At 32.1% G+C, this 27,406-nt stretch overlaps 1 protein-coding gene across 2 annotated transcripts; it reads left to right on the top strand.

The window, feature by feature from the left end:
• The first annotated feature begins 1,009 nt into the window (after positions 1-1,009).
• LOC143241860 (delta(9)-fatty-acid desaturase fat-7-like) lies at positions 1,010-24,302 on the top strand. 2 transcript variants are annotated; one of them, XM_076485140.1, is made up of 3 exons: positions 1,010-1,168; positions 20,586-20,769; positions 24,064-24,302. In XM_076485140.1, the coding sequence occupies exons 2-3, from the start codon at positions 20,589-20,591 to the stop codon at positions 24,285-24,287; spliced, it is 405 nt and encodes a 134-aa protein (XP_076341255.1). In that variant the 5' UTR covers positions 1,010-1,168; positions 20,586-20,588; the 3' UTR covers positions 24,288-24,302. The 2 variants fall into 2 exon arrangements, with proteins under 2 accessions (XP_076341255.1, XP_076341253.1); XM_076485138.1 differs by lacking the exon at positions 1,010-1,168 and adding an exon at positions 13,355-13,513.
• The last annotated feature ends 3,104 nt before the right edge of the window (positions 24,303-27,406 follow it).

The raw sequence follows: 27,406 nt of genomic DNA, 5'->3' as shown, positions 1-27,406 counted from the left end.
CTAAGTAAAGATGTTATACTGTTTATTAAGTAAAGATGTTATACTGTCTACCAAGTAAAGATGTTATACTGTCTACTAAGTAAAGATGTTATACTGTTTATTAAGTAAAGATGTTATTCTGTCTACTAAGTAAAGATGTTATACTGTTTATTAAGTAAAGATGTTATACTGTCTACCAAGTAAAGATGTTATACTGTTTACTAAGTAAAGATGTTATACTGTCTGCTAAGTAAAGATCTTATACTGTTTATTAAGTAAAGATGTTATACTGTCTACCAAGTAAAGATGTTATACTGTTTACTAAGTAAAGATGTTATACTGTCTACTAAGTAAAGATGTTATACTGTTTATTAAGTAAAGATGTTATACTGTCTACCAAGTAAAGATGTTATACTGTCTACTAAGTAAAGATGTTATACTGTCTACTAAGTAAAGATGTTATACTGTTTATTAAGTAAAGATGTTATACTGTCTACTATGTAAAGATGTTATACTGTCTACTATGTAAAGATGTTATACTGTCTACTATGTAAAGATGTTATACTGTCTACTATGTAAAGATGTTATACTGTCTACTAAGTAAAGATGTTATACTGTCTATTGAGTAAAATTCTAGCGTTAATGAATTTTTAACAATTTTTAATATATTGTATTTTTAGTAAATCTCTGAAGCTGTAAAATTGAGAAAACGTTTTTATTTTGTGATATAATTAATTATCTTATGATAAATTTAAGAATACTATTATGGCGTAAGTTGAGTAAATATACAGATAATTCACTGACAAATGCTATTATATTATGAACGTTTCTTATGATATGTCTTATAACGTAACAGGTTTGAACTCAATATATTTTAATTTTAGTTGAAAAGTTCCGTTAAAAGAGTTACTCCCTTCCAGAAATATGTTGACCTACAACAGTTGTGGTCTTTATTTTTCTCTTTAACAAAGCAGCTTTTAAATAGGTCACGTCTTCTAAACCACGATAGGTGTATGAATTTGTTCATTTCTCACGAGGTACAACCAGTTGTTGTACAACGCGCGTCTACAACACTGGAATAATGTGGTGACAAGAAAACTAAATCTGTCAAACTATTAACAATTTACTGTAAGGAAAAAGTTGCTGTTATTTTACTTATTTGTACACGTGGACTTTGCACCAAGAAAAGGTAGGAGCGATTATTGATATGAAAAGATTTGGTTTTTGTTACTAAAAATAACGACGAACCTTTCTAATTTATATTGTTGGTGCTTTGTCGTTCTGGTATAAAAGTTTCAGTTATGATCCTTATTAACATGTTCCTATATACAGTGAATGTAGACTCTACTGTGATACATGCTGTATACATATTGAAAATAGACTGTACAGTGATACATGTTGTATACATATTGAAAGTAGACTGTACAGTGATACATGCTGTATACTTATTGAAAGTAGACTGTACAGTGATACAGGCTGTATACTTATTGAAAGTAGACTGTACAGTGATACATGCTGTATACTTATTGAAAGTAGACTGTACAGTGATACATGCTCTACACATATGGAAAGTAGACTATACAGTGATACATGCTGTATACATATTGAAAGTAGACTGTACAGTGATACATGCTGTATACTTATTGAAAGTAGACTGTACAGTGATACATGCTGTATACATATTGAAAGTAGACTATACAGTGATACATGCTGCATACATCTTGAATGTAGGCTGTACAGTGATACCTGCTGTATACATACTGAATGTAGGCTGTACAGTGATACCTGCTGTATGAATACTGAATGTAGACTGTACAGTTTCAACAATTATTGCAATCAGTGCCTCTAGTGGAGTTTGAAGTACTGTACTAAATCATTTGTAAAATATGTTAAAACAAAATAACGGTCGTCTTTCCTTGTAGCTCTGTCTCAGATTTATATATTTTTGTGTTTCAAGGAAACTTAGTGTGAATGAAGTGTTTATTTTAACACTATATTTATAAGTTGTCTATTGAATATAAATTTGGTTTGAAACCACATTTTAAATGCTAACGTTTAATTTTGTTTCCATACTTAGTATCTAAATTGTTTGTATTTGATATGTGCGACTAGACCGTGTAACTTTATTTCAACCAATAGAAGTTGGTGATCAGAAATTTATGTTTTTATGACATGACGTCATCCTAAGAACGTCCTTTAGGGCGTTATTAAAACCTGTCTGAACAACACAAGTTGCGAGACGTTTTTTTCGTGTATACGATAACTTGTCTTTTCATTGAATCTCTAATTGTTAGCCGAAAAAACTCAAGGACAAATAAAAATGGATTGCTTAACTTAGGAACATAATGGTTTCAGTGTGATATTTTCCTGTAAGTTAATGATTAATATTCACATAATACTTCATAGTTCAAAATGAAAGTACTTTAAAAGAAACATACAATAAAAAATTATTAACAAACCAAATTGGTTGTGGTAAAAAAAATAACATTAACCACGTGTTTCAAATTTAGGTCGTTTTCACGTGATCACAGTTACGAGCTCATGCCCACACTTAAATGTAGTTTGACACGTGACTCCGACTGGATGAAGCACGTTCTTAACGTGACGAAAACTTTGGAAAAGAGTAAAATAACGCGTATATGAAATATTGATAAATCAGATAAAGTTGATTTCAAAATAAACTAGATCATGTCGTCAATTATCAGATAATGCTGTTCACTCCGGAGGTTACGTCTTTTTTATTCAAACTTCACCAATTGTTAGTTGTATGATTGCCCAATTAACTTGAAGTTAAGGAAGCAAATTTAATAACATGGGAGCTTTTTTAACACATAATTTAAACTCAAATTTAGCATCAAAGTTATGTGTTCAAGACAAATAAACTACATTTCTCCCCAGGTTCAGAAATGTCAATTTTTAAAAATAATTTTTTTTTCGTAAAGTTGATATATAGTGTTGTTACACAAAGTTAATATACAGTATTATTACACAAAGTTAATATACAGTATTATTACACAAAGTTAATATACAGTATTATTCCACAAAGTTAATATACAGTATTATTACACAAAGTTAATATACAGTATTATTCCCCAAAGTTAATATACAGTATTATTACACAAAGTTAATATACAGTATTATTACACAAAGTTAATATACAGTATTATTCCACAAAGTTAATATACAGTATTATTACACAAAGTTAATATACAGTATTATTCCACAAAGTTAATATACAGTATTATTACACAAAGTTAATATACAGTATTATTCCCCAAAGTTAATATACAGTATTATTACACAAAGTTAATATACAGTATTATTACACAAAGTTAATATACAGTATTATTCCACAAAGTTAATATACAGTATTATTACACAAAGTTAATATACAGTATTATTACACAAAGTTGATATACAGTATTATTACACAAAGTTAATATACAGTATTATTACATAAAGTTAATATACAGTATTATTACACAAAGTTAATATACAGTATTATTACATAAAGTTGATATACAGTATTATTACACAAAGTTGATATACAGTATTATTACACAAAGTTGATATACAGTATTATTACACAAAGTTAATATACAGTATTATTACATAAAGTTAATATACAGTATTATTACACAAAGTTAATATACAGTATTATTACACAAAGTTAATATACAGTATCATTACACAAAGTTAATATGCAGTATTATTACACAAAGTTAATATACAGTATTATTACATAAAGTTGATATACAGTATTATTACATAAAGTTGATATACAGTATTATTTCACAATTGGCTATTTATGCTCTATTCACCGTGGGCAGAGAAAGTATGAACTGTTAGTAACTCTACATGTTATTACAGGAAAGTATGAACTGTTAGTAACTATACATGTTATTACATGAAAGTATGAACTGTTAGTAACTATACATGTTATTACAGAAAAGTATGAACTGTTAGTAACTATACATGTTATTACATGAAAGTATGAACTGTTAGTAACTATACATGTTATTACATGAAAGTATGAACTGTTAGTAACTATACATGTTATTACAGAAAAGTATGAACTGTTAGTAACTATACATGTTATTACATGAAAGTATGAGCTGTTAGTAACTATACATGTTATTACAGAAAAGTATGAACTGTTAGTAACTATACATGTTATTACACGAAAGTATGAAGTGTTAGTAACTATACATGTTATTACATGAAAGTATGAACTGTTAGTAACTATACATGTTATTACAGAAAGGTATGAACTGTTAGTAACTATACATGTTATTACATGAAAGTATGAACTGTTAGTAACTATACATGTTATTACATGAAAGTATGAAGTGTTAGTAACTATACATGTTATTACAGAAAAGTATGAACTGTTAGTAACTATACATGTTATTACATGAAAGTATGAAGTGTTAGTAACTATACATGTTATTACATGAAAGTATGAAGTGTTAGTAACTATACATGTTATTACATGAAAGTATGAACTGTTAGTAACTATACATGTTATTACAGAAAGGTATGAACTGTTAGTAACTATACATGTTATTACATGAAAGTATGAACTGTTAGTAACTATACATGTTATTACATGAAAGTATGAAGTGTTAGTAACTATACATGTTATTACAGAAAAGTATGAACTGTTAGTAACTATACATGTTATTACATGAAAGTATGAAGTGTTAGTAACTATACATGTTATTACATGAAAGTATGAAGTGTTAGTAACTATACATGTTATTACATGAAAGTATGAACTGTTAGTAACTATACATGTTATTACAGAAAGGTATGAACTGTTAGTAACTATACATGTTATTACAGAAAGGTATGAACTGTTAGTAACTATACATGTTATTACATGAAAGTATGAAGTGTTAGTAACTATACATGTTATTACATGAAAGTATGAACTGTTAGTAACTATACATGTTATTACAGAAAGGTATGAACTGTTAGTAACTCATTGTATCAAGTACGTTCTATTAATACTGTTTTAACTAAGTGAAACAACAAGTCACGTGCAAATCACGGCCAATGTCTTTGAACACCACGTTTGAGAAATACATCTTGAGTTTCTCTGATGTTACCTGATGTAATTTTACGGAAATTTATCATATTTAGCAGAATTACATATAAACCCACCTGGCATGAAATGTCTTTTCACTCATGACATCACGATGTGTCTAGTTTGGATGTTTAGAATATCTAAGTATCCTCATCTTTTCTTGTGACCTTTCAATATTATGTCCAGTGTGTGAAGACGATGGTTTCCTAATGTCAATTTAACAGTCCTATGATGGGTAATTCTATTGTCAATGTATCGGAAACATAACCTTTTGGAATTACATGACTCTTTGTTTTATTTTCTAGATGTTTGAGGTATGCGAATTATTGAATGCAAATTTTTATTTCGATCAGCCAATGCCCGTTGGCCTCATTTCTAGAAAGTATATCGCACCTGGACATGATGGGTACGGCCGTATTAGGAAAATGGAGCTAATTCACTTATAAATCCCGTGTTCGTGTATTCTCAACTACCGTGGAACCCCTTTAAAGCAGTCACCTTCGGGACTGAGACAAACTGGCCTGATTAGAGGGGTTTCACTGTGCATAATTAGGGATTATTTAAACAATAAAAGGGACTGTGATTGAATGATCACTTTCAAAGGGTGACCGAATCTGAGGGATGGCCGCTTAGAGGGGTTCCACTGTATTAAACTTTTTTTTATCATTACTGACGTAACATTTGTTGTTGGTCTCATTTTAGATGGTCCTGATACCCCATTTTGATGCATATTATATTGTATTCGTAATATTAAAAAGGTGATGTACCCATCCTTAGAATTATAATTTGCTGATCTGAACATGTATTTATGATTTGAGTATATGAGTATTTTCCGCCAGAAATTAGTGTTAGAAATTTTTCGCAAATGTTACAAGTTTTAATGGTTCTGATAGACATCATATCATATGTGGTTTTCACTTAGCTTGATGACACTGGACAACAAAACATTTTCTACTGGAAAAACTTTGAGCGCTTCGCGTAATTCGATGGTGTTGGTTTTAAAAATGTAATTAATATTTGTTCACCTCCTCCAGATTTTGAGCTAGTGTAAAATCTTAATATTTTATCTGCGCTATGTGAGAACAAAACAAAACCGTGCTATCAACATAAAAATAATAAATATATGTTATGAAATGAACTTTACTTTGGTAGTTTAATGGGTGAAAGCCATAAGTTTTAATAATTTCAAATACTGGCTGTACTGTATTGGTGTAAAATTTCAAATTATTGTTAATATATGTTGTTTGTTCTCAATATATTTCTAGTAATTCCACCATCATTTATTCTGTTTAACACTCATCTGGTACGCCTGAGGATCACTTACTTAGTTAACTAAAACATTCGAAAATTCCTTCGACCGAGCATGAAAGGGGCGAAGTCAGTCTCCTCTTTATCTCAATTGCCTCTCACCAACCCAGTTGGCCACTTCGCCTTTTTCGTGCACAGGCAAAACAAAGCCCAATCTTTTTTCTTGTATGATACCGCAATATAATCTGCAAAATGTTGTGCCTTTTACCATTTTAAACCCAAGTTCTGTAAACGTAAATTGTTTTATAATTTTTAGAAAATGGTTTCAAATTTTGCTGCTTCCAGTTCAAGTACAGTTCAAAAATCGCTTATGCAGATTCTGCTACTTATATGAAAATATATTATTACAGTTTTAAGAAGAAAAAACATTACACACAAGATAAAAGTAGTTTATTACCACTAATACGGGACTAAAATTGGGGACCAAGAAAAACTTTGGGTTTCATACGTGTTGTATAGTTTGTACATCTGACTTGACACGGTGGCTGAAAAGAAGAGAGCAAGTGTGTCACCTACAGTTCTAATACAAGCTTAAATATCATCATACATTAGTTATGTATGACTGACATTTCATATTGGAAGAACGTAACAATACATTCAGTATACAGATATTACATGTGTAATGAAACCAGTACCTCATAGGGATGTTCTTCCAGTCCTACATACAAGAGAAAACTGTGAAACAGGAAAATTATCTTGAAAAGAAAACAATCAGTCATTTTCATCTGATAATTCTATTCCTGTGGCACCTGAACGCAAACTGTCTTGTCTGACCTGTCACACAGGAAGAACTGAATGATTTGATTCATGACGTCTGATCTATCACACAGGAAAAACTAAATTATTTGATTCATGACGTCTGACCTGTCACACAGGAAGAACTAAATGATTTGATTCATGACGTCTGACCTATCACACAGGAAGAACTAAATTACTTGATTCATGACGTCTGACCTGTCACACAGGAAGAACTAAATTATTTAAATCATGACGTCTGACCTGTCACACAAAAAAAACTAAATGATTTGATTCATGACGTCTGACCTGCCACAGAGGAAGAACTAAATGATTTGATTCATGACGTCTGACCTGTTACACAGCAAGAACTAAATGATTTTATTCATGACGTCTCACCTGTCACACGGGAAGAACTAAATGATTTGATTCATGACGTCTGACCTGTCACACAGGAAGAACTAAATGATTTGATTCATGACGTCTGACCTGTCACACAGGAAGAACTAAATGATTTGATTCATGACGTCTGAACTGTCGCACAGGTAGAACTAAATGATTTGATTCATGATGTCTGACCTGTCACACAGGAAGAACTAAATGATTTGATTCATGACGTCTGACCTGTCACACAGGAAGAACTAAATAATTTTATTCATGACGTCTCACCTGTCACACAGGAAGAACTAAATGATTTGATTCATGACGTCTGACCTGTTACACAGGAAGAACTAAATGATTTGATTCATGATGTCTGACCTGTCACACAGCAAGAGCTAAATGATTTGATTCATAATGTCTGACCTGTCACACAGGAAGAACTAAATAATTTTATTCATGATGTCTGACCTGTTAAACAGGAAGAACTAAGTGATTTGATTCATGACGTCTCACCTGTCACACAGGATGAACTAAATGATTTGATTCATGACATCTGACCTGTCACACAGGAAGAACTAAATGATTTTATTCATGACGTCTGCCCTTTTACACAGGATGAACTAAATGATTTGATTCATGAAGTCTGACCTGTCCCACAGGAAGAACTAAATGATTTGATTCATGACATTTGTTCTGTCACACAGGAAGATCTAAATGATTTGATTCATGACGACTGACTTTTTATACAGCAAGAACTAAATGATTTGATTCATGACGTCTGACTTGTCACTCAGGAAAAACTAAATGATTTGATTCATGACGTCTGACCTGTCACACAGGAAGAACTAAATGATTTGATTCATGACGTCTGGCCTGTTATACAGGAAGAACTAAATGATTTGATTCATAATGTGTGTCCTGTCAGACAGGAAGAACTAAATGATTTGATTCATGACGTCTGACCTGTTACACAGGAAGATGTAAATGATTTGATTCATGACGTCTGACTTGTCACTCAGGGAGAACTAAATGATTTGATTCATGACGTCTGACCAGTTACACATCAAGAACTAAATGATTTGATTCATGACTTCTGACCTGTCACGCAGGATGAACTAAATGATTTGATTCATGACGTCTGACCTATCACACAGGAAGAACTAATAGATTTGATTCATGACGTCTGACCTGCCTCTCAGGAAGAACTAAATGATTTGATTCATGACGTCTCACCTGTCACACAGGAAGAACTAAATTATTTGATTCATGAAGTCTGACTTGTTACACAGGAAGATCTAAATGATTTGATTCATGATGTCTGACTTTTTATACAGCAAGAACTAAATGATTTGATTCATGACGTCTGACTTGTCACTCAGGAAGAACTAAATGATTTGATTCATGACGTCTGACCTGTCACACAGGAAGAATTAAATGAGTTGATTCATGATGTCTGTCCTGTCAGACAGGAAGAACTAAATGATTTGATTCATGATGTCTGACCTGTCACACAGGAAGAACTAAATGATTTGATTCATGACGTCTGACCTGTCACACAGGAAGAACTAAATGATTTGATTCATGACGTCTAAACTGTCGCACAGGTAGAACTAAATGATTTGATTCATGATGTCTGACCTGTCACACAGGAAGAACTAAATGATTTGATTCATGACGTCTGACCTGTCACACAGGAAGAACTAAATAATTTTATTCATGACGTCTCACCTGTCACACAGGAAGAACTAAATGATTTGATTCATGACGTCTGACCTGTTACACAGGAAGAACTAAATGATTTGATTCATGATGTCTGACCTGTCACACAGCAAGAGCTAAATGATTTGATTCATAATGTCTGACCTGTCACACAGGAAGAACTAAATAATTTTATTCATGATGTCTGACCTGTTAAACAGGAAGAACTAAGTGATTTGATTCATGACGTCTCACCTGTCACACAGGATGAACTAAATGATTTGATTCATGACATTTGACCTGTCACACAGGAAGAACTAAATGATTTTATTCATGACGTCTGCCCTTTTACACAGGATGAACTAAATGATTTGATTCATGAAGTTTGACCTGTCCCACAGGAAGAACTAAATGATTTGATTCATGACATTTGTTCTGTCACACAGGAAGATCTAACTGATTTGATTCATGACGACTGACTTTTTATACAGCAAGAACTAAATGATTTGATTCATGACGTCTGACTTGTCACTCAGGAAAAACTAAATGATTTGATTCATGACGTCTGACCTGTCACACAGGAAGAACTAAATGATTTGATTCATGACGTCTGGCCTGTTATACAGGAAGAACTAAATGATTTGATTCATAATGTGTGTCCTGTCAGACAGGAAGAACTAAATGATTTGATTCATGACGTCTGACCTGTTACACAGGAAAATGTAAATGATTTGATTCATGACGTCTGACTTGTCACTCAGGGAGAACTAAATGATTTGATTCATGACGTCTGACCTGTTACACATCAAGAACTAAATGATTTGATTCATGACTTCTGACCTGTCACGCAGGATGAACTAAATGATTTGATTCATGACGTCTGACCTATCACACAGGAAGAACTAATAGATTTGATTCATGACGTCTGACCTGCCTCTCAGGAAGAACTAAATGATTTGATTCATGACGTCTCACCTGTCACACAGGAAGAACTAAATGATTTGATTCATGACGTCTGACTTGTTACACAGGAAGATCTAAATGATTTGATTCATGATGTCTGACTTTTTATACAGCAAGAACTAAATGATTTGATTCATGACGTCTGACTTGTCACTCAGGAAGAACTAAATGATTTGATTCATGACGTCTGACCTGTCACACAGGAAGAATTAAATGAGTTGATTCATGATGTCTGTCCTGTCAGACAGGAAGAACTAAATGATTTGATTCATGACGTCTGACCTGTCACACAGGAAGAACTAAATGATTTGATTCATGACGTCTGACCTGTCACACAGGAAGAACTAAATGATTTGATTCATGACGTCTGAACTGTCGCACAGGTAGAACTAAATGATTTGATTCATGATGTCTGACCTGTCACACAGGAAGAACTAAATGATTTGATTCATGACGTCTGACCTGTCACACAGGAAGAACTAAATAATTTTATTCATGACGTCTCACCTGTCACACAGGAAGAACTAAATGATTTGATTCATGATGTCTGACTTTTTATACAGCAAGAACTAAATGATTTGATTCATGACGTCTGACTTGTCACTCAGGAAGAACTAAATGATTTGATTCATGACGTCTGACCTGTCACACAGGAAGAATTAAATGAGTTGATTCATGATGTCTGTCCTGTCAGACAGGAAGAACTAAATGATTTGATTCATGATGTCTGACCTGTTACACAGGAAGATGTAAATGATTTGATTCATGACGTCTGACCTGTTATCCAGGAAGAACTAATTGATTTGATTCATGACGTCTGACCTATCACACAGGAAGAACTAAATGATTTGATTCATGATGTCTGACCTGTCTCTCAGGAAGAACTAAATGATTTGATTCATGACGTCTGACTTGTTAGACAGAAGAACTAAATGATTTGATTCATGACGTCGGACCTGTCACACAGGAAGAACTAAATGATTTGATTCATGACGTCTGACCTGTTACACAGGAATAACTAAATGATTTGATTCATGACCTTTCTATAACAAAGCTGTATGGAGAACTTGTTGGTTCTTTGTTACATCAATGAATTTTAATAGCCCCAGAAACAAATTTCAATCGACGAAAGTAGCCATAAAAGTCTTGCATAGAAAATATTTTATATTTGTATAGAAATTTTGATGGAAAAATGAAAGAAGTCGGTAGTGAACGTCGTCCTCAAGAATGGAGAATTTTTATCTATTCATCTAAAGTTGGTCTGAAAGCTGTTCTTTGTACAATGAAACATTAAGACGTCGATTCCTGTTACTCATGTTGTGAACATAAAAGAAATTTATCAAAGCATTTAGATTACGCATTCTTAAATACAATTTTCAATAATAAATAATTATTAAACAAAACGTTATTTTTACGATTTACAAGAATATTTTAAACACATGTACCACAAAAGATGATCCGTAATTGCCAACATTATTTCATAGAACCAGAGTCATCAGAAACAGTTGCAGTTTATCAGTGGAATAGGATATTTTTTATACATTCAGGATAGGGCAATTGTTTCTGCTTGTTGTGAAGTAGGCGTGGAATGTTAAAAGTGTATAACTTACTAATTAGGCCGGACCATTTATTACCTGACATAATATAAAAGTCGAATAAATACTAATGAAGTGTCAGTTTTGCCACTGTCAATTTGAGGTACCTTATATCTGTACAAAAGCAGCAAATCACAATGCTGTTTTCTCTGAGAATGTTTCATAAATTTGCATAATTTTCTAAATCAACAACTTCTTCTCTTAATACAAGATACGTTATAAAACTATAGATATCTATGGAATTAAACACCTGTCAATTTATTTTCTGCTTTTTAAATTTAATCCAAGTTTTCAAACCCACTTGACCCACCGTAGCTATTCTCATGTAAAGGATTTTCCTACAGAGGTATGAAATATTCCTCACAGACCAGAAATTGTCTATATCAACCCAAGATTCATCCTTACATTGTCCATTGTCATGAAGGTCTTGGAGAGCAAAACTACAAGTCATGATTGTCTTTTGTAGTTGGATCCTAATATTACTGGATGAAAAACACAGTTTTTATCATACCACAGATCTCATGGTATGGTGTGATGGACTACTGGACATCTGACAATTTACATTGGTTGCCGCAACACTAACATAAAATTCAATGGTGTAATAATGTATGATGTGACATCTACAATGATCGCTATTCTACGACAAGAGATTGCTGGCTTTCGAAGATGAATTGATTGAATTTGTTGATGACTTACCTTTTAGCTCCTTACACTAGAATGTGGTAACATCAATCTAGAATGCGGTACCAGCTAGATAGTGCACCAATCCATTTTGTTTCCAGCCTTCACATTAGGTCAATCAATGGCATGAGATTGGAAAAACTTGAGCAGTAAGACCTCTAGACCAAACATCATGGGTTTTAATGGTGAGCAGTTGTATTAACAACGCGACAGTATGCAACGCCCATAGCAACTCTACCAGAAGATCCTTTCGCAGAAGTTTCCATAGAATTTTTTTTCTCAGAGTTCAGGAATCAATAAGACAAGTAGCTACTTCAACACAAAGTCTACACGTCTACAACTTTGTGTTAGTTTGTACCTCTCACATCATTTTAGTTAAGAACCTGGTTTGTTGAGTCCAAAAGTTTTACTTTGATACGTTTAACCTCAACATTTGGGTAACCTTGAGTTTACCGCCAAATATCTTTACCTAACGTCTCGTAGCAAATGGGTTTAACTGAAGTTAAGCACACTAAACTACTTCACAAAAATAGAACAAATCAGGGTTTTTGACTTAGAGATTCCGAACTAATTTTAAAATTAATCGATAACTGTTTAATAGTAATCAGTATCAAGAAGAAACATATTGTTTTCAATTTTTTTTAAAGCTACTTCAGTAGTGAAAATAAACAATGTTAAGAATTATTTGGAAGACAACTAAACATAATATATTATTTAAAAGTAAATACACTGTGTAGAAACTTCATGAAAGACGCAAAGTTTATTTATTTCAAAGTTGAATAAAGGAGTTTTTGGACGTCCGAGAAACAGAAATATTCTCCTGGTTGTGTCCTTCAAAATTCCATTGGGACTTTTGAAGTGAATTCTGATTTTCCTTGTTTGACTAGTTTTATTCGCACATTTTATCCTTACTGGTAAGAACTGAAAGTGCCCTCTATAGTTAAAAAGTTGATATTGCATCAAAAACGCTGTTCACTTTCCTGTTTGTGATCTTGTGAAACGCGGCAGAACAAGAAAGTGGAAACCCAGCAAACTGTAAACAAGAACAGTGAGAAACTGGAACAAAAATCCCAGCTTTACTGAGGTACGTCGAATAATATCTGAGCTTTCGTAAACGTTTATCTGTGAATATAGTCATTCTTAAATAATTGTCGAAATTCAAAGCATTGTTATTCGATCTGATCTGCAACTTCGAACCACGTTTCTTGTAAAACAACAAATTAAATATGAACAATTAAACTTGTTAAAATTCTTATATAATTGTTTAGATAATGAATACTAGAGGTATTTTACAATCATATTTCCTTAATTTTAGATAATTAGTTAAACGTGGAAATAAACTACTTGTAGTTGGAGATATCTTTATAAACAAAATAAATTTGTAGGTAATATAAATAGAAGAAAAATAGGTGAATCTAGGTACGTATCCATCATTATTAAATCTGTAGGTAATATAAATAGTAGAGAAATACGTGAATCTAGGTACGTATCCTTCATTAATAAATCTGTAGGTGATATAAATAGTAGAGAAATACGTGAATCTAGGTACTATCCTTCATTAATAAATCTGTAGGTAATATAAATAGAAGAGAAATACGTGAATCTAGGTACGTATCCTTCATTAATAAATCTGTAGGTGATATAAATAGAAGAAAATACGTGAATCTAGGTACGTATCCATCATTATTAAATCTGTAGGTAATATAAATAGTAGAGAAATACGTGAATCTAGGTACTATCCTTCATTAATAAATCTGTAGGTGATATAAATAGTAGAGAAATACGTGAATCTAGGTACTATCCTTCATTAATAAATCTGTAGGTAATATAAATAGAAGAAAAATACGTGAATCTAGGTACGTATCCTTCATTAATAAATCTGTAGGTGATACAAATAGAAGAAAAATACGTGAATCTAGGGACGTGTCCTTCATTAATAAATCTGTAGATGATATAAATAGAAGAGAAATACGTGAATCTAGGTACGTGTCTTTCATTAATAAATCTGTAGGTAATATAAATAGAAGAAAAATACGTGAATCTAGGTACGTATCCTTCATTAATAAATCTGTAGGTAATATAAATAGAAGAGAAATACGTGAATCTAGGTACGTGTCCTTCATTAATAAATCTGTAGGTAATATAAATAGAAGAAAAATACGTGAATCTAGGTACGTATCCATCATTAATAAATCTGTAGGTAATATAAATAGAAGAGAAATACGTGAATCTAGGTACGTGTCCTTCATTAATAAATCTGTAGATGATATAAATAGAAGAGAAATACGTGAATCTAGGTACGTGTCTTTCATTAATAAATCTGTAGGTAATATAAATAGAAGAGAAATACGTGAATCTAGGTACGTATCCATCATTAATAAATCTGTAGGTAATATAAATAGAAGAGAAATACGTGAATCTAGGTACGTGTCCTTCATTAATAAATCTGTAGATGATATAAATAGAAGAGAAATACGTGAATCTAGGTACGTGTCTTTCATTAATAAATCTGTAGGTAATATAAATAGAAGAGAAATACGTGAATCTAGGTACGTGTCCTTCATTAATAAATCTGTAGGTAATATAAATAGAAGAGAAATACGTGAATCTAGGTACGTGTCCTTCATTAATAAATCTGTAGGTAATATAAATAGAAGAGAAATACGTAAATCTAGGTACGTATCCTTTATTAATAAATCTGTAGGTAATATAAATAGAAGAGAAATACGTGAATCTAGGAACGTGTCCTTCATTAATAAATCTGTAGGTAATATAAATAGAAGAGAAATACGTAAATCTAGGTACGTATCCTTTATTAATAAACCTGTAGGTGATATAAATAGAAGAGAAATACGTGAATCTAGGTACGTATCCATCATTAATAAATCTGTAGGTGATATAAATAGAAGAGAAATACGTGAATCTAGGTACGTGTCCTTCATTAATAAATCTGTAGGTAATATAAATAGTAGAGAAATACGTGAATCTAGGTACGTATCCTTCATTAATAAATCTGTAGATGATATAAATAGTAGAGAAATACGTGAATCTAGGTACGTATCCTTTATTGATACTAATTTGCAACATCAATACATCTTTAATATTTCTCGTATCCTTCTTTCATGGTAGCAACTTAATGATACTATTTAATTAAGCATCACGAAATGATTTTTGTTATAATAGTTCCCAAGTAAATGTACACTGGACAACCATTAAGGTCGTAACACTAACACATTGTAGTTTTAAGGAACATGACACACACAGATATGGACATACCGAGAACAGCAGCAACCAAACTCAAGTAAAACTTTAATCAAAGTTGCTATAACTACTATACTCTAATCATTGTTAAAAGTATAAAAAACTACTTTGTAATAGCCATCAGAAGTGGAGTTTGTTAGTTTTGGTTTTATCTGTTAGCAGTAGTTTCTTCAATGCATCTCTCTTTTGTCGTTGTTGTGTTTTACTGAAAGTAAAGAAAACTGAGTTAGGTAATTGTTAAAACACTGAAATTTATTGTGAAAGATTTGAAAAACTGAACTTATCGTGAAACTGAGAAGAGGTAATCTGATGGACTAGAAGTCCTTCAAGACAGTGGAATGTAATGTAAGGACTCCTTTGCAATTGGCCTGGATCTCTCAACTGTTACAGAAATCCTGTTTAGTATTTGTGAATGAAATGGGTCACCGACTGTTGACAGGTGACACTTTGTATCGTTGTATAAGGTTGTCGTGTGGTATATTGAATCGTTGTAAAATGTTATTCTGTTACATTAAAGATCGTTGTAAAAGGTTGTTTAGTGGTATATTAGTTTGTTGTAAAAGGTTATACAATGGCACTTTGGATCGTTGTAAAAGGTTGTTTAGTGGTATATTAGTTTGTTGTAAAAGGTTATACAATGGCACTTTGGATCGTTGTATAAAGTTGTCTTGTAGCACTTTGGATTATCGTAAAACATTGTCATATCACGCATTGCATCGTTGCAATAAGTTGCCCTGTAGAACCATCGATCATTGAAACAGGTTGTCTTGTGGTACTTTCAATCGTTGTAAAAAAGTTGACCTATGGCACTTTGGATTATTGTAATAGGTTGTCCAATGGTTCATAATTTTTCCACGCCTAAAGACTGTGGCTTTAAACGAAGGATTTATAAACTGGTTGCCCCAAATGACATAGCGATACGCCTACGGGCTTATAACGCTAGAAACCAGGTTTCGATACCCTTGGTGAGAACTGCACAGATAGTCCATTGTGTAGTTATGTCCTTATCTTGAAGCAAGCAAACGTAAACTGGTTAGCCATTCCACAAATAGTTGTATATATATCCTACATTAAAGAGTTTTGTTGTTGTTGTAGACATAAGATTACACAATGAGTAATTTTTACTCTACCCATCAAGGAACTTTATTAAATTTTAGGTGTACTCTGAGTCATTTCTGAGCCTTATACAAAAAAGAAGATAGAATAATAGCTTTATTATATTTTAGGCTTACCCTGAGTCAGTTGTGAGCCTTATACAAAAAAGAAGGTAGAATAATAGCTTTATTATATTTTAGGCTTACTCTGAGTCAGTTTGAGCCTTATACAAAAAAGAAGGTACAATAATAGCTTTATTATATTTTAGGCTTACCCTGAGTCAGTTGTGAGCCTTATACAAAAAAGAAGGTAGAATAATAGCTTTATTATATTTTAGGCCTATCCTGAGTCAGTTGTGAACCTTATACAAAAAAGAAGGTAGAATTATAGCTTGATATTAAATTGTGTCACTGGTTACATTTGGTAACAGGTAAAATATTCTAATGTTACTCGTGTGTTTTGTATGCCATTTACGTAAGAAACATGGTAAAAAATGTTAATTTCAGTGAAACAATAATTATTTAAATCTTAGTTCTAACGTTTCCTGGATTTATCTTATCTCTACACGGAAATAGGTCACAGAAAGAACTTTATTACACATGAGGCCGTCCAGTTCTAATCACACAACTTCTTTAGAGACAACAAAGCTGCTTATGATAGAAGCTGTCGTCATTAGTACACAGAATATTTAAGAGGCCATTTGATATTTTTTATAGAAGTCCGGGACAGACCCTTTTCAGCTAAGACTAAAATGTGACATTTCTCTGTAACATGTGTCTTGGATGGGTACTTTTTATTGTTTAAAGTTACTAGTATCTAATGGAAGAAATTCACAAAAGTTATTTCTATCTACCTAGATACTAATGGAAACCTCTCTTCCTATTTCTTTCCTAAACAGATAAAAGCATACTTACCAATATATATTATTACAACTTCAAGAACATCCAGCGAAAACGTTGCGTGTTTATACAACCGCCTTTCGTGTGTTTAGTTTGTAGCGCCTAGCGTTGTTTGCAGTTATTCTGTCTACAGAACATACTATAGTTTAGTTTAGTTTTATGTGTACTCTATAAAGAATAAAAAACTTAAGGTTGTTCGGTCTATGAAACATAACGTAGTTTAGTTTTATGTGTAGTCTATAGAGAGTGAAAACTTAAGGTTGTTCGGTCTATGAAACATAACGTAGTTTAGTTTAGTTTTATGTGTACTCTATAGAGAGTAAAAACTTAAGGTTGTTCGGTCTATGAAACATAACGTAGTTTAGGGTTATTTTATTCATAGTCTATAGAGAAAAAGGAACGTAGGTTTGTTCTTATATAAAACATAGCGTAGTTTAGGGTTCTTCTGTCAATTATTTTTAGTATAGTTTATGATGGCGTTTAATGAAAGAGGTTATTGTTTGTTTGCAATCTTAAACACGTATTTATTAACGTAATTAATTATTTTCAGAGTTTTGAACTCCCTTAGGTTTAAATACTTCAAGTATAACCAGTCTTTTCGTAATTACTGAAACAACATTCGTGGCCGACACTGATTCATAATCTACTCATATTAGTATAAATTTAATTATAAAGTATAGTTCAAAGAATGTTGATTGATTCTGGTATCGAACTGTTTCACATGAAAGATAAGGCCTAGAAACAACAGTTCACTATATGTGTAAATGTTTTGTTTCCTGTTCACGGTTTGTAGTCACGTAAATTAATATTAGGTTTAATATTGATGATAAATATGCAGATAGAAATAAGTAGCTTTTTATTTCAAAAAAATATTTTGTTTCAAAAGCAGGCAAAACCAAAATAAAGAGTAACAAATATTTTTATCAAAATTTCATACGTGATGTTTGTGTACAGAGCGTATAATTCTTCTCGCGATTCATGCTATGCGCGCATTTCAGTGACGTCACAACAGTACAAATTGCAACGTTAAGCGTCCATTATGTGAGGTTATTTTATTTTCTATACTATATAGTTGTCATATAAGACATGTGACTCCCCCTGACGAACTTTTGGGGAAATAATAGGTCTAAACGTCAGATTGACATATTTCCATTGAATTCCTTTCGGTTTGGGTCTAATATGACCTTAAGGCTAGTGTGCGCTGACTGTGAATCACATAAAGCATAATTTCCAGTTCACTGCAACAAAATTAGGACAACTTCATCAAGTGACATTCCTGTCTTGTTATTTGACCTTACAACAGGAGTATAAGAGTTGGCGGTGAATTTTGTTGGTTAGACTGCTCCTCGTGCAGTCCGTCACGTAAGAATATGCGTAGATCTGTGTGAAACTTGCGACTTTCTGGGTCGGTATTCTCCAACAAAAACAAACAAGTCAAAAGAATTAAATATTGAGAATCTTAGACACGTGACCCGACATGGCCAATCGTGTTAAGGTGTTTGACTCGTAATTCGAGGGTCGAGGGTTCGAATCCCCATCACACCAAACATGTTCTCGTTTTCAGCCGTGAAGGCGTTATAATGTAACGGTCAATCCCCCTTTTCGTTGGTAAAAGAGTAGCCCAAGATCTGGCGGTGAGTGGTGATGACTAGCTGCCTTCCCTCTAGTCTTACACTGCTGAATTAGGGACGGCTAGCGCAGATAGCCCTCGAGTAACTTTGCGCGAAATTCAAAACAACCAAACATACAATCTTAGACACCGCCATCTAGTGACAGTGAAGTATGATTTACGATATGAAAAAGTAATTTACTGTATATTATTTGTGAGAGCAAATCTTATGTTAATTACGGATATTATATTATATTGTATTATATTATTATATTGTATAATATCATTATATTGTATTATATTATTATATTGTATAATATCATTATATTGTATTATATTATTATATTGTATAATATCATTATATTGTATTATATTATTATATTGTATAATATCATTATATTATATTATATTATATTATTATATTCTGCCATAAACCTAAATATCCCCTTTCTGATTTAGTATCACCCTCTGACATAAGGCATTGCACACAGCTGTACGAAAGAGATGTTGGTAACTCAAGGACCGAAGTGATACTTTCAGATAGCTTTTCAATTAATTAATAATTAAGAAGGAAGAATATTTAGATTATTTTATGATATTTTATTTGAAGATATTTTAATTATGTAGAAACCAAAACTTGAAAATGATTATAAGTTCATCAACCACGTGTCAAGATCTTTTTGTTGTTATCTATAAGCACAGAGCTGCACAATGGGTTATCTGTGTTATGTTCAACGTGACTATCAAAATACGGATTTTTCAACGTGACGAGCAATAGAACGTACAATTAAATCACTGAGGGAGTTACAAGAAAGAAAACTATTGATTGAAATTGACACTACCGCAAATTGTGTTGTTGTTTCTTTTAACGTGACGTAACATCTCTTCTTCTTGAAATTTATTATACATAATACTGTAACTAATAAACTTCAGGCCTTTCTCAGCTTTACTGATGGATACGGAAATCGATTCACAATTTGAAGGTGGTAGGTTCGAATCACCTTAAGAACATGTTTGTCTTTTCAACTGATGGGGTTATAATAGAAGGGTCCATTCCATTATTTTTTTAAAGTAGCCCTAGAGATAACCTTGAATGTTGAATATCTGCCTTCCCTCTAGTTCATTAGTTTGGGTGTCGGCTAACTTCCTTCCCTCTGATCAATCATTTCTAAATTCTAGACGACTATTGCAGATGGTCTACGAGTACCTTAGCGCCGTATTCAATGGACGAAAGAAAAACAACTAAAAACACCCTTTCTCTTCTGAGTTTGTTTCTTGTCTCCTAATTTCAGAAAATGACTCCCAAAGCAGGAGAAGAAATGCCAAACAAGGTTACGTCGTCAACAGAACAGGTCCCAGATAAAGAATTACCTCTAGTATGGACGAACGTGACAATTTTCATCTTTCTACACGCAACAACATTTCTTGGAATATACCTGGGTATAACTCAGCCAACGTGGCAAGGCTGGGTACTTGGTAAGTAGAGACATGTGATTTATACCGAAATTTATGTTTAAAATATCGCTGATTTCTGTTATTAAATCTGTTTATAACGTGTCAGTACAGACTTTCTTAAAATAAACGTGAGTAGCCTGCCTCGGAAAATCCTGCTGGTTAAGAATATAATATAATTATTACATAAATAGTGTCAAACTTCAATAATTATTACATAAGTAGTGTAAAACTTCAATAATTATTACATAAGTAGTGTAAAACTTCAATAATTATTACATAAGTAGTGTAAAACTTCAATAATTATTAGATAAGTAGTGTAAAACATCAATAATTACCACATAAAGAGGTAAAACATCAATAATTACTACATAAATAGGTAAAACGTGAATAATTGTTTCATAAGTTGGCAAAAAGTCAATAATTATTACATAAGTAGATAAGTATATAATACTTATACAGAAACTTGTTTAGTGACTTTGAATAAAGTTCAAACCTGCCAGTTAATCAGTTTTAAACGATTTGTTTTGTTAGTAACTATCTAACAAGGATAAAATCCTTCATGATTTTCTAACGATTTAACTCTCAGAATCGTTTTTTATGGATTAAAATAGAATGCTTGGTGATTCCATGTTCCAGTTTCACATTTCATAAAATATTTTCCTCATTCTAATGGTGTTCCGTTATTCTATAGGTATATTTCGTTCATTTTTCTCGAGAAGTGTAATATTCGTGTTGGAGCCAACATGAACCTGGTTTCTTATCATCGTTCGTGGTTTGTTGAACAAACTGTTTCTTGGTGCATTTTAGATTGGGTTCAACTGGTTCTGCTTTGATATAGAAAATATTATATACCAAAGATATAATAATAATCACACTTCTGATGCACCTAACTACCACCAAGTATGTCTGAAAAACGAAACAAAAACTGAATTACTTTAATCTTTTACACGTATACTTTGTTCTGTCCAAAATAATACACAAACAAATATTAACGTTTTTTTAACTTTATTGGAGATTCTCCAAAGTTTTCTTATTTCAATATTTATTCTACACACTTGAAAGACCTGACTTGATTTTCTGTTAAAGTTACCCAAGCATGAACTTCCTTCGTCACGTGTCAAGATAAATGTTCACATCGCCACCAGGGTAAAAATAACCTAACAGCAAAAAATAGTGAATTTTAAACGGTTGTACACACTGCTGTTAAAACTGCGTTTCATTATAGTTGACTTGTTCGTTTGTAACGGAAATGTTTCAAAGCAACCTGCAGATTTATTCTGTTAAACTTATACATTGTGTAGTTCATACATTCTGTGTACTTTATGAATGGATACATTACTCGTCTTATATTAAATTACAGTAACATTTCATGGTAGAATGTAAGCATAGTTCTGAACATTTCCAAGTAATAAGATTTTGTTGCAGTGTAACAGTAGTGCTTTAAACATTACACATACTGACTGACATTACACTTCTTGTTTTAGGTTTTTAGCCATATACTTACCGACATTAATCACGTTTACGAAATTTCAAAGTTTCGTGCATGTTTATATACATTACGATAATTTTATAACATTACAATACCTCTGACGAAACACCACATTACAATACTTCTACCATATTACAATACTTCTAACTTAATACCTAATTACAATACGTCTGACATAATACCACATTACAATACTTCAAACTTAATACCTCATTACAATACCTCTGACGAAACACCACATTACAATACTTCTACCATATTACAATACTTCTAACTTAATACCTCATTACAATACGTCTGACATAATACCACATTACAATACTTCTACCGCATTACAATACTTCAAACTTAATACCACATTACAATCCTATGAAATAATGCCACTCTACAATACTTCTAACTTAATACCAAGTTACAATACTTCTGACATAATACCCCTTTACTATACTTTTGACATAATACCACATTACAATACTTCTGACATAATACCATATTACAATACTTCAAACTTAATACCACATTACAATACTGCTGACATAATGCCACATTACAATACTTATAACATAATCCCACATTACAATTCTTCTGACACAATGCCACATTACAATACTTTTAACATAATACCTCATTAAAATTCTTCCGACACAATGCCACATTACAATACTTTTAACATAATACCTCATTACAATACTTCTGAATATGACTGAAAGAAGACATAACATTCTTAAAATCTTTCGCAACTGAAAGGCTCACAGAAGAAAGATCGGTACCACAGTTTATATTAACAGAAAAAAGATTGGTACCACAGTTTATATTAACAGAAGAAAGATCAGTACCACAGTTTATATTAACAGAAGAAAGATCGGTACCACAGTTTATATTAACAGAAGAAAGATCGGTACCACAGTTTATATTAATAGAAGAAAGATCGGTACCACAGTTTATATTAACAGAAGAAAGATCGGTACCACAGTTTATATTAACAGAAGAAATATCAGAACCACAGTTTATATTAACAGAAGAAAGATCGGTACCACAGTTTATATTAACAGAAGAAAGATCGGTACCACAATTTATATTAACAGAAGAAAGATCAGAACCACAGTTTATATTAACATAAGAAAGATCGGTACCACAGTTTATATTAATAGAAGAAAGATCGGTACCACAGTTTATATTAACAGAAGAAAGATCGGTACCACAGTTTATATTAACAGAAGAAAGATGAGAACCACAATTTATATTAACAGAAGAAAGATCGGTACCACAGTTTATATTAACAGAAGAAAGATAGGTACCACAGTTTATATTAACAGAAGAAAGATCGGTACCACAGTTTATATTAACAGAAGAAAGATCGGTACCACAGTTTATATTAACAGAAGAAAGATCAGAACCACAGTTTATATTGACATAAGAAAGATCGGTACCACAGTTTATATTAATAGAAGAAAGATCGGTACCACAGTTTATATTAACAGAAGAAAGATAGGTACCACAGTTTATATTAACAGAAGAAAGATCGGTACCACAGTTTATATTAACAGAAGAAAGATTTCTTTATTAACCTGAATATGGCCTAAGAAGATCAAAACATTTTATTTTAATTAAAAGTTTGATACCATCCGTCTTCAGCAGATATAATGTTTACTTAAAGTCTGACATCTTAATCAGCTAATATATTTAGTGTTACTAACTACTTTAATTTTACTAATAACCACATACGAAGGTTAAATAACAAGATATTGAATATATGTCATTTATTTATATAACTAAGTAATAAAACAAAATTATTTGATTCAGTTAATTTCAATTTACATTTTCAGCTGTTGTGTCTGTTTTCTTGTCTTGTCTTGGAACAACAGCTGGTGCCCACAGACTCTGGTCTCACAAAGCTTACAAGGCCAAGCTTCCCCTCAGAATTTTCCTAATGCTTTTGTTCTCCTTGGCTGGTCAGGTAGGTGATACAGAGATTATAAGGTTGCATAGTAACATATTTTTATTCCTTAGAAAGATACAATTCTCTTTCCTATTTGCGTTTAAAAATTAAAAGAAATAATCTAGTAATTAGTTTTTTAAATTAAATATATTTAATTATTTGTATCAATAATTACTAATATAATAACACAATAGCATTAAACACACATGACCTTTGACTCATCTGACCATTCGGCTCACAACCTTTGGGTCACGGAATCGTATTCCGTCACCAAGTATTTTCGTTTTCTAAATAGTGAGAAAAGAGAGTTATAATATGACTGTCAAACTCATCGCTTGTTAGTAAAGAGAAAACAAAGTGCTGGCTGTGGATGATGTCAACCAGTCGCCTGTCAACCAGGAATTGCTAGCACAGAAATTCAACTACTTAACAAAGTCACCTGGTTTAATAACATTAATTACATCTAACGTAAAAATAAATGTTTATTTCCTAAAATAAATCTTCTACACTTTTGTATTCAAACAAAGTTTTACATTTAAATTTATTTTAATTCAGTTACGTTATTTTAACTTTTTCTAGTTAAAGTTAAACCTTACATACTTTCAGATACTTGGATAATTGAGAAAATCGTTGAAATATATTAGATAACGTTATTCTTTAATTTCTTTCCGACATAAATTTTTGTAATGGCCATTTTCAATTAGTTAACAAGTTATGGACAAGTTATGGTCGTGGACATTTTATTTATGTGTAATGCAGCATTGGATAGCGAGGTGGTGGCAGTGGTTTTCCATCACTCAGTTTATATTATTGGGTTCAGATGGGGAGAGGTTTTGCTAGTAGCTTCTCATCTGTATTGTTCAATGTGTGTGTTCCTTCGAACACTTCTACGATGTTTGGGTTATAGGTTGTATCATAAACATGTTGCAGTAGAACATACATCATGTATTATGTATTTTATATACACCGTTAATTTGGTAACTGAGGGTCTACGGTGATACGTACTGCGTGATAAGTTACAATAATATGTTATATGAGTGTTTACTGTGTTGTTATTTGGTAACTGAGGGTCTACGGCGATACGTACTGCGTGATAAGTTACAATAATATGTTATATGAGTGTTTACTGTGTTGTTATTTGGTAACTGAGGGTCTAAAGTGATACGTAGTGCGTGATAAGTTACAATAATATGTTATATGAGTGTTTACTGTGTTGTTATTTGGTAACTGAGGGTCTACGGTGATACGTACTGCGTGATAAGTTACAATAATATGTCATATGAGTGTTTACTGTGTTGTTATTTGGTAACTGAGGGTCTACGGTGATACGTACTACGTGATAAGTTACAATAATATGTTATATGAGTGTTTACTGTGTTGTTATTTGGTAACTGAGGGTCTACGGTGATACGTACTGTGTGATAAGTTACAGTAATATGTCATGTGAGTGTTTATTGTGTTGTTATTTGGTAACTGAGGGTCTACGGTGATACGTACTGTGTGATAAGTTACAGTAATATGTCATGTGAGTGTTTACTGTCTTGTTATTTGGTGACTGAGGGTCTACGGTGATACGTACTGTGTGACAAGTTACAGTAATATGTTATACAAGTGTTTACTGTCTTGTTATTGTTATTTAACAAATGTTTCATCACTGTTATTCTGTCTGCATATTATAACATGAATATTATAATTACTATCATATGTTATTTTTATGTTGTGTTATTAACAAATTCTGTTCTAAGAATATGATATTTATATTTGTAATCTCTCTGTGAGAGCGGATTAATATAGAAAAATACTGTCTGTGGACATAAAACAGTAGATACAAGCTATCGGTATCGTTGTTGAAAAACACTGATGGTTCATGGTGTAGATCTGTAGTTAACTCGAACAAATTCTATTAGAATAAACTTAATTTATATTTGCAAGTGTTTAACATTATTATTAATGGATAACAGCGTATATTTTAATTAATGGATAACATCGTATATTTTAATTAATGTCTCACAGGAAATAAATTTTAAAAAGTTAACTACATTTCAAAGTCTTATATATAGTGTAAGATATAAGACGTTTGTTTTCCTACATAAAATATATGACGTTTCTTCTGCTATATAATGTGTGACCTATATGACGTTTCTTCTGCTATATAAAGTGTGACATATATGACGTTTCTTCTGCTATATAAAGTGTGACATATAAGACGTTTCTTCTGCTATATAAAGTGTGACATATATGGCGTTTCTTCTGTTATACAAAGTGTCACATATATGGCGTTTCTTCTGTTATACAAAGTGTCACATATATGACGTTTCTTCTGCTATATAAAGTGTGACATATAAGACGTTTCTTCTGCTATATAATGTGTGACATATATGACGTTTCTTCTGCTATATAAAGTGTGACATATATGACGTTTCGTTTTGCTTTATAAAGTGTGACATATATGACGTTTCTTCTGCCATATAAAGTGTGACATATAAGACGTTTCTTCTGCTATATAAAGTGTGACATATATGACGTTTCTTCTGCTCTATAAAGTGTGACATATAAGACGTTTCTTCTGCTCTATAAAGTGTGACATATAAGACGTTTCTTCTGCTATATAAAGTGTGACACATATGACGTTTCTTCTGCTATATAATGTGTGACATATATGACGTTTCTTCTGCTATATAAAGTGTGACATATATGACGTTTCGTTTTGCTATATAAAGTGTGACCTATAAGACGTTTCTTCTGCTCTATAAAGTGTCACATATATGACGTTTCTTCTGCTATATAATGTGTGACATATATGACGTTTCTTCTGCTATATAAAGTGTCACATATATGACGTTTCTTCTGCTATATAAAGTGTCACATATATGACGTTTCTTCTGCTATACAAAGTGTGACATATATGACGTTTCTTCTGCTATATAAAGTGTGACATATATGGCGTTTCTTCTGTTATACAAAGTGTCACATATATGGCGTTTCTTCTGTTATACAAAGTGTCACATATATGACGTTTCTTCTGCTATATAAAGTGTGACATATAAGACGTTTTTTCTGCTATATAAAGTGTGACATATAAGACGTTTCTTCTGCTATATAAAGTGTGACATATATGACGTTTCTTCTGCTATATAAAGTGTGACATATATGGCGTTTCTTCTGCTATATAATGTGACATATATGACGTTTCTTCTGCTATATAATGTGTGACATATATGACGTTTCTT

Source organism: Tachypleus tridentatus, unplaced genomic scaffold (genome assembly GCF_004210375.1).
Source record: "Tachypleus tridentatus isolate NWPU-2018 unplaced genomic scaffold, ASM421037v1 Hic_cluster_1, whole genome shotgun sequence".
NCBI lineage: Eukaryota > Metazoa > Arthropoda > Merostomata > Xiphosura > Limulidae > Tachypleus > Tachypleus tridentatus.
Note: the sequence above shows the minus strand (reverse complement) of the source record. Positions and strands in the feature narration are given on the sequence as shown.

Bases quoted from the DNA above. Each gene is read 5' to 3' on its own strand.
- LOC143241860 (XM_076485140.1), top strand. From the start codon at position 20,589: ATGACTCCCAAAGCAGGAGAAGAAATGCCAAACAAGGTTACGTCGTCA. The intron at 20,770-24,063 runs GTAAGTAGAGAC...TTACATTTTCAG, and splicing joins GTGGCAAGGCTGGGTACTTG to CTGTTGTGTCTGTTTTCTTG.